Here is a 13,482-nt window from a genome sequence, read left to right as displayed (position 1 = left end):
GATAATTATAAAAATGTCCAGAGAAGTGAAAAGATAAGAGTAGAGGCTGAAAAGCAGAATAGACACGAGAAATAATATGTGCATGAAGCTAAACACTATGATATACGAACTTATGAAAACGTAAGAGAAATATACACTGAAGCAAAAAAGGTTTGCAATAAGTACACTGTTGACAGAAAATAATAATAAACCAGCGACAAAATATTAAATCTACTTAACTAAAAGAACATATATGATAACATTTTAATCCATCACATATACGTGACTGCTTATAATCATTACAATCATTAATAAAAACATCAAGCTAAAAGGCAAAAAAATGCAATAACATAAAAATAACATCCCAATGTCCCAATGTGAATACAAAATGATGTCCGTGCAATCAAGAAAACTGATATCCAAATAAAAATAACTTCTTATTAAGAGACAGCATAAAGTAACCTCAAAATCAAAAATCTATAAATGATAATAAGAATTATATATTGTAGATTTGACATCTAGGAGGATCCCCACTCAAGGTGACCCAATGAAATACAGTAGACAGAAAACGTTCAAAGAAAAATAAACTTTCTTGGACTATAAACTTAAAAGTAAAACTCGGCGTCCCATCAAAAATGGTGGTAAAACCAGAAATTGGAGCATGCGTGACAAGAAATATTTTTTAAAAAAACTACTCCATGTCACTTTATATAACTGCACAGAGAATGAAGCATCAATGAAAAGCTGTGGTCCTTTTGAAAGATAGTGGGCCCAGTTTGTGTGTCTCTAAACTATGGTACTGAAATACAAGTTAGAGAGTTGCACAGTATTCGTAGTGTCAGGGCCAACTCTGCCTTCCTTCCAACCAGTACAATTCAGTAAAACATAAATAGCCTAAGACATTCATCCTCAGAGCATAAAACAAAATAAGGTTGACGTTGAATCAAGCCTAAGAATTCCTCCAGTTCTACCTTCTTTTATTGCACTCTGCAGGTGAGAGTCTTTACTAATCTCTTGAACAGCTGAGGTTGATTTCTGATATTCCAAAATTTAAGAAACTCTTGAAAACAGCTTTGTTTGTGGAGGCATTCTCTTGCTTTACGTAGGATCTTGATTGAAGATGTTTTAGATATGTTTGCATATTTGTATATTGATTATATGATGATTATGTTTGTAGTTTTGTAAACCGCTTAAGTCTAAGCGGGTTAGAAATTTTTTTTTAATAACTAAACTAATTAACACTTTCTACTATACCTGATCTTCAAAGCAATCAGATCCTGCGTCACTTAAGCAACAGTTGGATGAAAACATCATGAGTCTGTTCACCAATCTCTTCACATCTTGAAATGAGTTGTTCACTAAAATCTGAGTATACAGCACCAAAGCCCTGAAATATATTTACACTTTATCAGTCATTTCATTTTAAAAATGTCATGGTTCTCCCTTATGTCCCCAACAGACTGTAGACCTGGTTTTCTAGGTACTGTATAAACCCATAGCATGGTACGCCCAAACCAATGTCACAGCCCCATATGGCCCTTACCTAAAATAAGGCTGTCAGTTGGATCCAGATTCACAGGGCAGGGTTGATCCAGTCCTGGGTTTATCCCAGTATATGCTGGGACTTGTAGTCTTGTTTTTCTTAGGGAATGAAATGAAGAAACCTACAAGTCCCTGTGTGCTTTTTTTATTTTAGGGCTCCTTTTACAAAGCCGCGCTAGCGGTTTTAGCGTGCGCTAGCCAAAAATCTATCGCCTGCTCAAAAGGAGGCGGCAGCAGCTAGCGCACATGGCAATTTAGCACGCGCTATTCCGTTGCATTAAGGCCCTAGCACGGCTTTGTAAAAGGAGCCCTTAGATTATTATATACCACCTATCAAGGTTATTATCTAAGTGGTTTATAATCAGGTAATTAAGCAATTTCCTTATCTGTCCCAGTGGGCTCATAAGCTATCTAATGCAGTGGTTCCCAACCCTGTCCTGGAGGACCACCAGGCCAATTGGGTTTTCAGGCTAGCCCTAATGAATATGCATGAGAGAGATTTGCATATGATGGAACTGACAGGCATGCAAATCTGCTTCATGCATATTCATTAGGGCTATCCTGAAAACCCGATTGGCCTGGTGGTCCTCCAGGACAGGATTGGGAACCACTGATCTAATGCACCTGGGGCAATGGAGGATTGAGCAATTTGCCCAGGGTTACCAGGAGCAGCGTAGGATTTGAACCCACAACCTCAGGTTGCTGAGGCTGTAGTTCTAACCACTAAGCCATTGGAACCTTACCTCTTGATATTGTAAATCTTTCCTGCCCTTGATTGTCATTTTGTGTCTAGTATTGTTAATTGTATAGCAGACATTTCCCTGTTGTGTTTATTTTATTGTTGTTTTTTAAATTATTTCCCTTTGATTTTTATCTATTGTTAACCGCTTTGATTTGACCTTTTTTTTGGTTAATAGTGGCAGTATATCAAATAAAATAACTGTAACAACCCTATCCTATGAATCTGGATCTAGTTGACAGACTTACCCTAAAATTATTTTAATTTACTTCCAACCAAACCAATTATGTAAGATTCAGTAAAATGGAAACTTGGTACCAAATACCCCAAGCTACAGAAATAATCTAGAACAGCAGAGATTTATCTGAATGCTTAACAGATGTTTGTCAATCTAAGGCACACCACAGCTATGCTGCAGAAGTTATTCCAGAAACCCAGTTCTTCTTCTGTTCTTTTCCTGAGGCATTTGCTGATGGGCTCCGTGATCTGCTCATGGCTACAACTACAACTTAGATTGTCATAAGAGACACCACCAGAACTCATTTGTAGCAAATGATAACTGTGAAAACAACTTAGAGGAGCACATTATCGGCTTTGGGATGAACTCTATGAAACAGACTGAAATACACAACAAAGTAATAGATGCCACCCATGACGTTTATTCTCTGTGGCCCTTAAATTCCATCATAAAATCTTGACTTGGTAATATTCTTACAGACTCGAAATGTGAGGTACCGGTAAGTCAGAAGTGGGCTGAAAGTGTCACTGTAAGGCAGGGGTGTCAAAGTCCCTCCTCGAGGACTGCAATCCAGTCGGGTTTTCAGGATTTCCCCAATGAATATACATGAGGTCTATTTGCATGCACTGCTTTCATTGTATGCTAATAGATCTCATGCATATTCATTGGGGAAATCCTGAAAACCCGACTAGATTGCGGCCCTCGAGGAGGGACTTTGACACCCCTGCTGTAAGGGAAGCAGGAGTCAACTATTCAAGATCAGATTGGTCATACGGTTCTCCAGCACATGTTTGTGAGCACAGCCGTAGCAACTTATTTTTAGTTTTAAGTTTAATTAAAAGTTTGATTAAATCGTAGTTTCATATTTCAAAGCAATGTAAAGTATGAAAATGGACTGCAATTATTACAATAAGATGTGGATCAAACAGACAAGTACAAAAGGGGAAAAGGGTAGAACTACAAATTAATTTAAAGAAAAGAGAGACAAAAAAAGGTTAATAAAGAAGGGAAGGGGTAACTTTATCCATTAAAATTCAAGTTTTGAAAGCATCTTTATAGAGCCAACATTTTAGTGCTTCCTTGAATTTGTTAAGGATCCTTTCTTCCCTAATACAACCTGGTAACAAATTCCATATTTGTGGTGCTGTGACTGAAAAAATAGTATCCTTTTGTGTATAAACGATTCTCAAAGACGGAATAGAAAGCATCTGGGATGGTCTACTCCATTCCTCTGATCCCCTTCCATCTAGGATAAAGTGGATTGAAGGAAAGAGATCAGAGGAAAGGATAGACTGGGAAAGGGATGATACTTACCCTATCCTAGGCCATCCCCTAACTGGCTAGGTTAGGAAGGGCCAAGGGCAGATTTAAGATAGAGCATCAACTTAGCCAGTTAATGGCGAATTTCAGTCTACTAACCACATAATGTTTTTCTTCTTAGGTGCTATCAACTCATGTTCGAGACCTAGCGACTTGATGAATGACAGATCTAGAAAGAAATTGGGTTTGTTCTAGTCCGGTAAGATCCTCCAGCATTAGGATAGGCTTAATTTTATGCAAACAGTTAACCGGATAGCAGTCTGAATATTGGCCTGTGTCCCATTTAATTTCCAGGTCAGTGGGCATACCTGAATATTCAATGATAGCAGCTGCACATGCACCAGCATTGAATACATCATTTAAGGAATAGCGCTTATCTGTATTGTGCACTGTCCAATGATCAAAAAATGTTTATGTTCAAATAATATTCACTTATATTTTCAATGGAGCTTTTTATACCCACTTTCATGGTGCCAAGAGGGAAACTTTAAAATTACACAAACTTCTAAGTTACACTGTCCAGTCGGCATGCTGCATTCTGCTAATCCCAAGCAAAGATCAATCAAAATGTTTAAAAGTTCCCCGTGAATCAAAAAAACCATCTTCCGCTCCAAATACGTATTGAACCCATCAGATTCCAGACTGTGTAGTGTAAAAATTCATTTTGTTCCAATTGCAGCAAATCTTTACCCCACTTCTCTCTCCTCTTTTTTTCATTCAGGTATCTTATCGCCAGATCAGAACTGGGTGGAAAGTATGGTGTGTGTGTGTGGGGGGGGGGGAGATCAGGACTGGGGAGAGGTATTGAGGTGCAGATCAAAACTGGGGAACGGTATGGGTGAGATATTTAGACCAGGTATAGGGATTAGGGAGTAGATCGAAACCAAGTGAAGGGAATGAGTGAGAGATCCAGACTGAGAAGGACTGGAGAGGCAGATCATAACCAGGTGAGGATAAGTCTGAGAGATCTGGACCAGGGTGAGGAACTGAGAAGCAAAGTGCAATGGGGGCAGCCTGGAAGGAAGATCAGGCAGGGGGTGGGGATGTATCCAGGTGGCATTTTCAGAATCAGAGCTGTCAGTTAGCAACCCAGAAGTTATGCAAGTGCTTGCCAATATTCAGAATCTGCACCCACATGGCTTTGGTGCAGTCCTTTGTGGTCACTTAGGTATATGGGCACTGGCACTGCCCCAACAAGTGCCACTGAATATTGGCAGCCAGCCCACTGAGTGCAATTTAACTGGACTATTTTTGTTGCTAATACTGGTAGTTCTTTTATAGCATGGTCTGATTTACTTTATACATGATTACAAAATGCTAAAGAAATACATCTTACCTGGTCCTAAAAACAGCTTCCACCTCGAATGTTAGCTCACACCCAGTGTTTTTCTGCTCTTGACCTAGATCACAAACATGCAAATTATATGCAGGAGAACATGGCTGATTAGTTAGCAACCATATGTTGAATCACTTGCTCTGGGTGTTTTGACAATTGTATAGTTCTGCAGGTGATTTACTGTATAATCAGAGTGATTTTTAACACATCATCAATGCCTTGACATGAGCAATGAAAGAGAGGGAAAGAAGTCCATATATTCATACAAATGTGTTTATTTATTCCCAAGTTTCTTCTCCCTCTCAACCTGACCTTTGCTTTTTGATACAGGTACAAGATCCTTTATCCGAAATTCTTAGAAACGGGCATATTTCATTTTTTTTTAATTTTTCAGATTTTGAAATGGTAATGTTAAGTTAGAAAAAGACAGACCATAAAATTGCCATCAGACATTTTATTTCAAAATAAAGGCAAACATTAAACACATCAAGCATTTCAAACACAAACCTGTTCCAAACTATGGAACTGCAGCAATACCTTCAAACATAAATGAAGCTTAAACATGCACCATCTTTAGTCACACATATTCTTCAGTCAGCTGTTGTACAGATACACCATGATCAAGCTTCTTCAATACCTCAACTTGATATGCTATTGATAGAGACAAATGCTTCCTTTTCTGCTTCTCACTGCCACCCTGAGTGGAATCTGCAGCTCTCTTTGCCATTTTTCCAGCCTTGGCATAAATTGTGCAGAGAACAGGAGAAACACACACACCTGCGTTGGTTTCAGTGTGTGTCAAGTCAGGAAAATTGACTATTTCCGGTTCACGTCAAATTTCAGTTTTTGAAGCTTTATGGTTTTCGGAATTTTAGAAAAAGGGTCTTGTACCCGTTCTTAGGTTTGTAGGTTTCCAGCTCAATCAGAACTGTCCTATGTTAAACAACTATGATGGGGGTGCTGAAAGTTCTCAGCCCAACCAACTTCCTAAATTCTGAGAGTTATTTTGCCACTGTAGCTGAAGAGTGTTATTTTATTTTGCAAAGTGACAATTTACAGAATCGTCATGCTATGTGTTGACATTGTTTCAGATCATTGATTGAACCATGTCTATGAAAAGTGTGGAATTTTCAAGTGTGGAACTCCAAGCTGTCATGAAGACCCTGTTCCTGCAGAAGAACAAAGGAAATCCATGAATGTAGATACAAACACTGAGTGACAAATGTCCATCATATTCCACAATGAAGAAGTGGTATGCAAACTTTCAGGCCCTGATTCTCCAAAAGTGCGTCCCGATTTTAGGCAGCTGTAGGCGTCCTACAGCTGTCTAATCAGCCAATCGGGATGCACGTTTAAAAAAAAAAATGCTCCACAGGCAGGCTGCCTATATTGAAGGCGAGGCCCGCAAGACACCTAGGCCCTGATTCTGTATAGGACGCCCGGGAGAGGCGTCCTATTCAGAATCGGCCTACACTAAAACCCCGATTCTGTAACCAGCATCCATGTTACAGACGCTGGTTAGAGAATCGGGTTAGATTAGACACGGCCCGCTACACTTATCGCGGCAAGGGATCTCTCTGCCGCTATAAGTATAGCGGGCCGCGGCCTGTCCGATCGGATGCCCCCCTCCGATACTACCGACCACCCCCCCCCGACATTACCGATCTCCCTTCCACCCCGACACTACCTATTGCTGGCAGGAGGGTGTCCAATCCCTCCTGCCCGAAGACGCACCCCCCCCGCCTCCCCCGGCTCTAACAACCCCCAAACCTCCAAACTAACCTGTTCTTCAGGCCAGACGGGTTCTTGCCCATCCAGCCTGTAGGCCCGCCTGGTCGAAATGAGGCAGACTCGCCCCTTCCCGGCCCATCCCGCCGAAGTCTAAGGCCTGATTGGCCCAGGCTCTAGAAGCCTGAACCAATCAGGCCTTAGGCATAGCGGGTCCGCCCATCCCCACTAAGTCTAAGGTCTGATTGGCCAATCAGGCCTTAGATTAAGTGGGGATGGGCGGACCCGCTATGCCTAAGGCCTGATTGGTCCAGGCTTCTAGAGCCTGGGCCAATCAGGCCTTAGGCTTCGGCGGGATGGGCCGGGAAGGGGCGAGCCCGCCTCATTTCGACCAGGCGGGCCTACAGGCTGGACGGGCAAGAACCGTCTGGCCTGAAGAACAGGTTAGTTTGGAGGTTTGGGGGTTGTTAGCGCCGGGGGGGCGGGGGGGCATCTTCGGGCAGGAGGGATTGGACACCCTCCTGCCAGCAATTGGTAGTGTCGGGGTGGGAGGGAGATCGGTAATGTCGGGGGGGGGGGCGGTCGGTAGTGTCGGGGGGACATCCGATCGGACAGGCCGCGGCCCACTATACTTATAGCGGCAGAGAGATCCCTTGCCGCGATAAGTATAGCGGCTGCATCTACTTACAATGTAGAGCAGCATTTTGCTGGCCTACATTTTAAGGTTTCTTCCTCTACTAGGGAGACGCGTAGGGCCACCTAGGTCCGCCTAAGGCCCTTAGGCGAGCTTAGGCGTCTTGCGGGTCTCCCTAGGCTCCCGGAGGCGCCTTCAGGCCTGCCTGGGGAGCATTTTTTAAAAAAAACGTGCATCCCGATTGGCTTAGACAGCTGTAGGACGCCTACAGCTGCCTAAAATCGGGACGTACTTTTGGAGAATCAGGGCCTCAGTGTGGAGATTTTGAGACTGAAGATATAGCAAGATCTGGGAGGCCTCAAATGATGTCAACTCCTGAAACTGTTGACCATGTCATTAACCTGATTATGGCAGATCAGCAAATATCAGCTAAAACAATTGCTGAGACACTACCGATATCCAGGAAACGTGTTGGGTGTATATTCCATGAGCAGCTGGATACGCAAAAGCTGTCAGCCAAGTGGTTACCCAAATGTTTGAATGCTGACAAGAAACGATATCAAGTGGGCAATTCAGAGTTGATTGTGCAGCATTTTCAGTGAGCTGGTGCCAACATTTTGGAACAACTAGTTGCTGTTGATGAAACATGGTTACGCCACTATGATCCTGAGACAAAACAACAAAACAATGGTGGCACTCAGGTTCTCCAAGGGCAAGGAAATTCAAGACCCAAAAATCAGAAGGAATGGTCATGGCCACAGTGTTTTGGGATCAGGAAGGTGTTGTGATGAATGACTATCTTCCAAGGGGCCAAAGAGATAATGCAGAATACTACTGTAACTTGCTGTGCCAATTAAAGGAGGCATTGAAAGGAAAAAAGGAGAGGGAAGCTGTGGAAAGGAGTTCTCTCTTTGCAAGACAATGCATCTTCTCACAAGGCTGGTAAAACGATGAATGCTTGGACACAGTTGGGGTTTCAATGCATAGACCATCCACCCTACTCACCAGAGCATGCTCCATCTGATTTTCTTCCATTTCAAAAACCTTAAAAAGAGTTTGAAAGGGTGACAGTTTTCAAGTGATTGAGAGGTCATTGCAGCAGCAGAGCAGTATTTCAGTGACCAGATATCAGAGTATTTTTGTGGAAGGGTTTCAGAAATTTCAGGCACAATGCACCAAGTGTGTTGAACTTAGGGGTGAATATGTGGAATAACCTGTAAGTTTCATGGCTTTACTGTATGTCATTCCTTTCTTGGTTGGTTTGAGAACTTTTCAGCACCCCCCTCCCCCCGCCCCTTGTACAATATCTAGGATCTTTCCCTTATTCTCACCATCCTTCCTTATCTTGTCTAGCCTAGCAATTGCAGCAGCAATCCTTGGGTCAGTGGTCACAGGCTGAACCTCCCTCAAAGACCCTCTACAAAGACCACTATGCATGCATCCTGTGTTTGGCCACTAAGCAGTGGTGTAGCAAGCATAGGAGGCACCTGGGTGTAGCACCCTCCACCCCCCCACCCCCCCCGTGCCCTCCTCTCTGCCCCCCCCCTACTGCTTCTGCGCTGACAACCCCCATTCTTTTCACACCCCTACACCACACTCATGCCCTCGATTCGCACCCCCATACCTCTTTAAATCTTCGCCAGCCTAAGCAGCTTCTACGGCCTGCTGCTTACACTGGGTTGACCTTCCCTCTGACATCACTTCCTGTCTCTGTGACTCAGAAGTGATTTCAAAGGGAGCCAGGCGGTGCAAGCAACAGGCTAGATAGTTGCTCGTGCTGGTGAAGATTTTAAAGAGGTACCGAGGGGGGCGGGGAAGGGAGGGCGTGAGAGTGGCATGGGTGGGTGGAGAGGTGCTGGTGCCCCCACTAAGATGGCGTCTGGGGCAGTCTGCCCCCCCCCTTCCTTCACCACTGCCACTAGGGTTTGCTGTTGTCTGATACCTGAGGCTCCTTCTCTCTGGGAGAAGTCTGTCAATGCCGCCTTTGCAGTATCTCTAACCTCAGGCAGCCCAAGGAGTAGATGCTGTGCTTGGGAATCTGCATTGTAATCGTAACGTAAACCAGAGCTACTCACTATGGGCTCCTTCTACTAAGCTGTGGTAGAGCTTTTAACCACAGGCCAGCGAGATAAATTCTCCAATGCTCATTCAATTTCTATATGCATCAGAACATATACCACGTCAGCCCACGGTAAAAAGCTCTGCTGTGGTTTTGTAGAAGCCAGCATATTCTTTTTTTCCTCCTTGGTTTCCTAATGTAATATCTATCACAGTGCTTTTTCTAGAGGTGTGCACAGGGACATAATCTGGTCCCCATCTCCAGTCAATCCTTTTCCATTCCCACACCATTCCCATCATACTGATACTGTCCCCTCAACATCCCCACAGTTTTCTTTCTCATGCTCAAGCCACATTTAAAAGATCTTGTACATTCAATCAAAATATAAAATGCATCCTATAACTTATTAATGTTTAAACACAGAACAATAGGCATAATTTTACTAAATATGCAAAAAATTAATATTTATTAACATGGGCTGTAAGAAAACAATCTATGTAGAATAATAAACCATCTACAGAGCCAGACTTCAGTTTCATTTTATGTTCCTCGATTGTTTGTTCTGAAATTGAAAAGAACGTTCTGATCTTTTCAGAATGTTCTGATGTGGTGACAGGAGCTTCATGCAGGGAGCAGGCAACAGGTGTCCGTTTCGGCCTCACAGGGGACCTCTGCTGCCAGCAAGTAGTAAGAGCTGAGCAGAATTCCTTGTCTGAGCTCGATATGCACACACTTTGATCACAGAAATCATTTCCTGGCTCTTGAATAAGTCTGAAAAAAATTTGCCTCTGAGTACGGTTACCAGATTTTACTATTGTAAAATCCAGACCCATGGCCCCACCCCCAGGCCTGCCCAGTTCCACCCAGCCACGCCCCCTCAACCTGTTCTTGTGTTCGGAGCCACATTGGGAGGGCATCTGCACATGTACAGGTGTGATGCGATGGCATTACACACAAGCACATTGATGTCACCGTATTGCATCCGTGCATGTGCATGTGTATGATGTCACTGCATTGCATCTGCACATGTGCAGATGCCCTCCCAACCTGGTCCCAAGCTTGAAGCGGTTTCAAAACCCGGACAAAGTGCCGGGTTTTGAAAAGCCATTCAGACACCTGGACATGTCCTCTAAAAAGTGGACATGTCCGAGTAAATTCGGATGTCTGGTAACCCTACCTCTGAGACTTCTGGGTTTGGATGTTTTGTTGGTGGTTCATCAATTGGCTGTGCCTTGACTACAGCTAGATCTGCTGTCAGAGTTCACAGTCGGTTTATGACTCTGTTCCACCCTTGATTTTAACAAATTTTGTAAGCAACATTGCTGAGGATCAACTTGAGTTTTTGGTGGCTGGAGTCCACGAGAAAGTATGAGATTGAGATTATGACCTGCGCAACCTATTTAGACCACATCTCAAAATGTTGCTATCATATTAGCTCAGTGGTCTCAAACTTGCGGCCCGGGGGCCACATGCGGCCCACCAGGTACTATTTTGAGGCCCTCGGTATGTTTATCATAATCACAAAAGTAAAATAAACAGTTTCTTGATCATATGTCTTTTTAGCTATAAATGACAATATTATCATTAAGACTTAGCCAAAAGGAAAGATTTATAAACTATAAAGAGTTTTACCCCATGCAAAATTGTCATTTCTTTAATAAGACATTAACTATTTTTTTCTGAGGCCCTCCAAGTACCGTCAAATCCAAAATGTGGCCCTGCAAAGGGTTTCAGTTTGAGACCACTGTATTAGCTGCATTATCAGTTGCATAGCTCAGAGGAGACTGAACTCTGCCAAAATGCTTGAAACAAATTGACAAATATTCTCGCCAGTTTATCAGCGGTCTCCCTCGTTGCCAAAATTACTGAACACATGCTCCTCTTTCAATACTTTTTAAACTGAGGTGTCGGTGTCAAGTTTTCAAGTCCCAACACAGCAAAAAAAAGCCTTGTCATCCTACCAAGTTATATATAATTCAATTTGGCATCTACATAACCCCCCTCCCCCTTTTACAAAACAGCGAAAACAGTTTTTAGCGAAGGCCGGCGTGCTGAATGCTCTACACTGCTCCCGACACTCATAGAGTTCCTATGAGCTCAGTAGTAGCGCAGAGAATTCAGCGCGCCAGCCTGCACTAGGAATATATGCACGATTATGCCAAACTGCTGCTGAATCACTGTTCTTAAATATACAGTATGGGGCTCATAATAAAAATTTTAAAAACGTCCAAAAAGTGGCCTAAATTGGTACTTGGACGATCAAAAAGCCAGATCGTACAAGTACCGGTAATCAAAGCTGGTTTTAGACATATCTAAAACCAGCTTAGACCTTTCCCTGCCACTAAATGCCTAGAGTAAAAAGAAGCGTTTTTAGAGGAGGGGAAAGGACGGTAGGTGGGCTGACCTAGACTTAGTCGTACAGCAAGTATAACCAAAACCTTTAACAGGTTGCCTAGTCGGAATTTATTTGTTTTGATATAAACCAAGTCAAAACAGGTATAAGTTCCGAATAGGGGCCTCTGAGCTGACTGCAGCTGCCGCGATCAGCTCGGCAGCCCTAGCAACCTGCCCCCCCTCCCCCCCGCAACGGATTGCAGCAGTTGTTACTTGTTACAAGGACTAGGTATATTGCTCTTCGCTTACTTTTCAGCTTCATGTAGTTCAGTTCCTAAACGGAGTATGGTATATTCGTACACCTCTTAGAAAGCCCTGTCCGGAGTACAGGCTTAAGGTACTTCTTCGCATTTTACCGAAGGCTTCATTTCATCCTTGTCTTTTGAGACTCTAAAGTGCTGTGCGGTTGAACACGGGGTTTCTTGTGGCCATGGCTTCAGCTCGGCGGTTTTCCGAGTTGCAGGCCTTGTTCGGTGGGGATTCCTATTTCTGATTTACATAATCTGGGGTGTCAGTTCGGACGGTACAAAAATTTCTTTCTTGTAGTAAGTATTATTTTCCCTGATTTGTACAAATGTAAGAATGGGGTGGGGGAGGGGGGATTTTATTATATGGTATAAGCATTATGAGATGTTGAAAGGATGGGAGGGAAAGGGATAATTCTATTTAATATGAAGAATTGTAGAATTTCAAGTGATATATTTAAGTTAAAATGGTTGATACCTTTTGATGCACTTGATGTAAGTAATAAAAATGAATAAAGAATTACAAAAAGAAAAAAAAAAGCATATGCTCTAATAATTTTAATCAGACTGTACGTATAGGTCGCAATCTTTACCTTTTTCCACATTTTCCATGTTTAACTATGCTTTCAAGATTAATTTCTATTACCCTCCAGTTGTTTTTTCCCTAAATGTATCTTTAATTTCTTTAAAGATTGTAGTTCACCCTCCTTTTCTTTTGTACTGGTAATTATTTGTACGTATACACTGTGTGTTTATTTGTATAAAGTTGTTTTATTGTTTGTTTCCCAATTTTAAATTGTCATATGCATTGAAATATTTGACATTGCGTGTACAACAAATTTTAATAAACTTGAAACTTAAATGGTGCCTTGCTTGCGTAAAGTGTTGATGTCCAACTAAAACTGGGATGAATTATTCAAAAGCGTCCCTGAATAGGTGACTTTTTAATTTCCCTACAAGGATAGGCTAGAATTCTATACAGGAAAATAGGTGATTACATTCCTCTACAGAACTGACTGCTACTAAGCACCTCTAGGCACCTAAGTGAAGGCACCTTGTTATACAGTTGCCTTTTTGTGAGGATATGTTGAAGCCCTCAGCTGAAAGTGTGGTGACAGCAGCTAAGAAAGTAAATAGAATGTTAGGAATTATCAGGAAAAAAATGGAAAACAAAGATGAAAATATTATAATGCCCTTGTATCGCTCTATGATACGGCCGCACCTCGAATACTGTGTGCAATTCTGGTCACCGTATTTCAAAAAAGGTA

The 13,482-nt window shown here is 42.5% G+C and overlaps 1 protein-coding gene across 1 annotated transcript in view; it reads right to left on the bottom strand.

The window, feature by feature from the left end:
- Window positions 1-12,826, bottom strand: part of LOC117367614 (vitamin D-binding protein-like) — a 71,327-nt gene extending 58,501 nt beyond the window's left edge. Inside the window, exons 1-3 of the mRNA XM_033960345.1 lie at window positions 12,808-12,826; window positions 5,155-5,218; window positions 1,234-1,366 (exon numbers count right to left, since the gene is read on the bottom strand). Coding sequence (XP_033816236.1) covers window positions 1,234-1,366; window positions 5,155-5,218; window positions 12,808-12,826 — 216 coding nt within the window. The remainder of the gene's footprint in view (window positions 1-1,233; window positions 1,367-5,154; window positions 5,219-12,807) is intronic.
- Between the last annotated feature and the right edge of the window lie 656 nt (window positions 12,827-13,482).

The sequence above is a fragment of the Geotrypetes seraphini genome, chromosome 1 (assembly GCF_902459505.1).
Source record: "Geotrypetes seraphini chromosome 1, aGeoSer1.1, whole genome shotgun sequence".
Lineage (NCBI taxonomy): Eukaryota > Metazoa > Chordata > Amphibia > Gymnophiona > Dermophiidae > Geotrypetes > Geotrypetes seraphini.
This window is presented reverse-complemented; position numbering and strand designations above follow the sequence as displayed.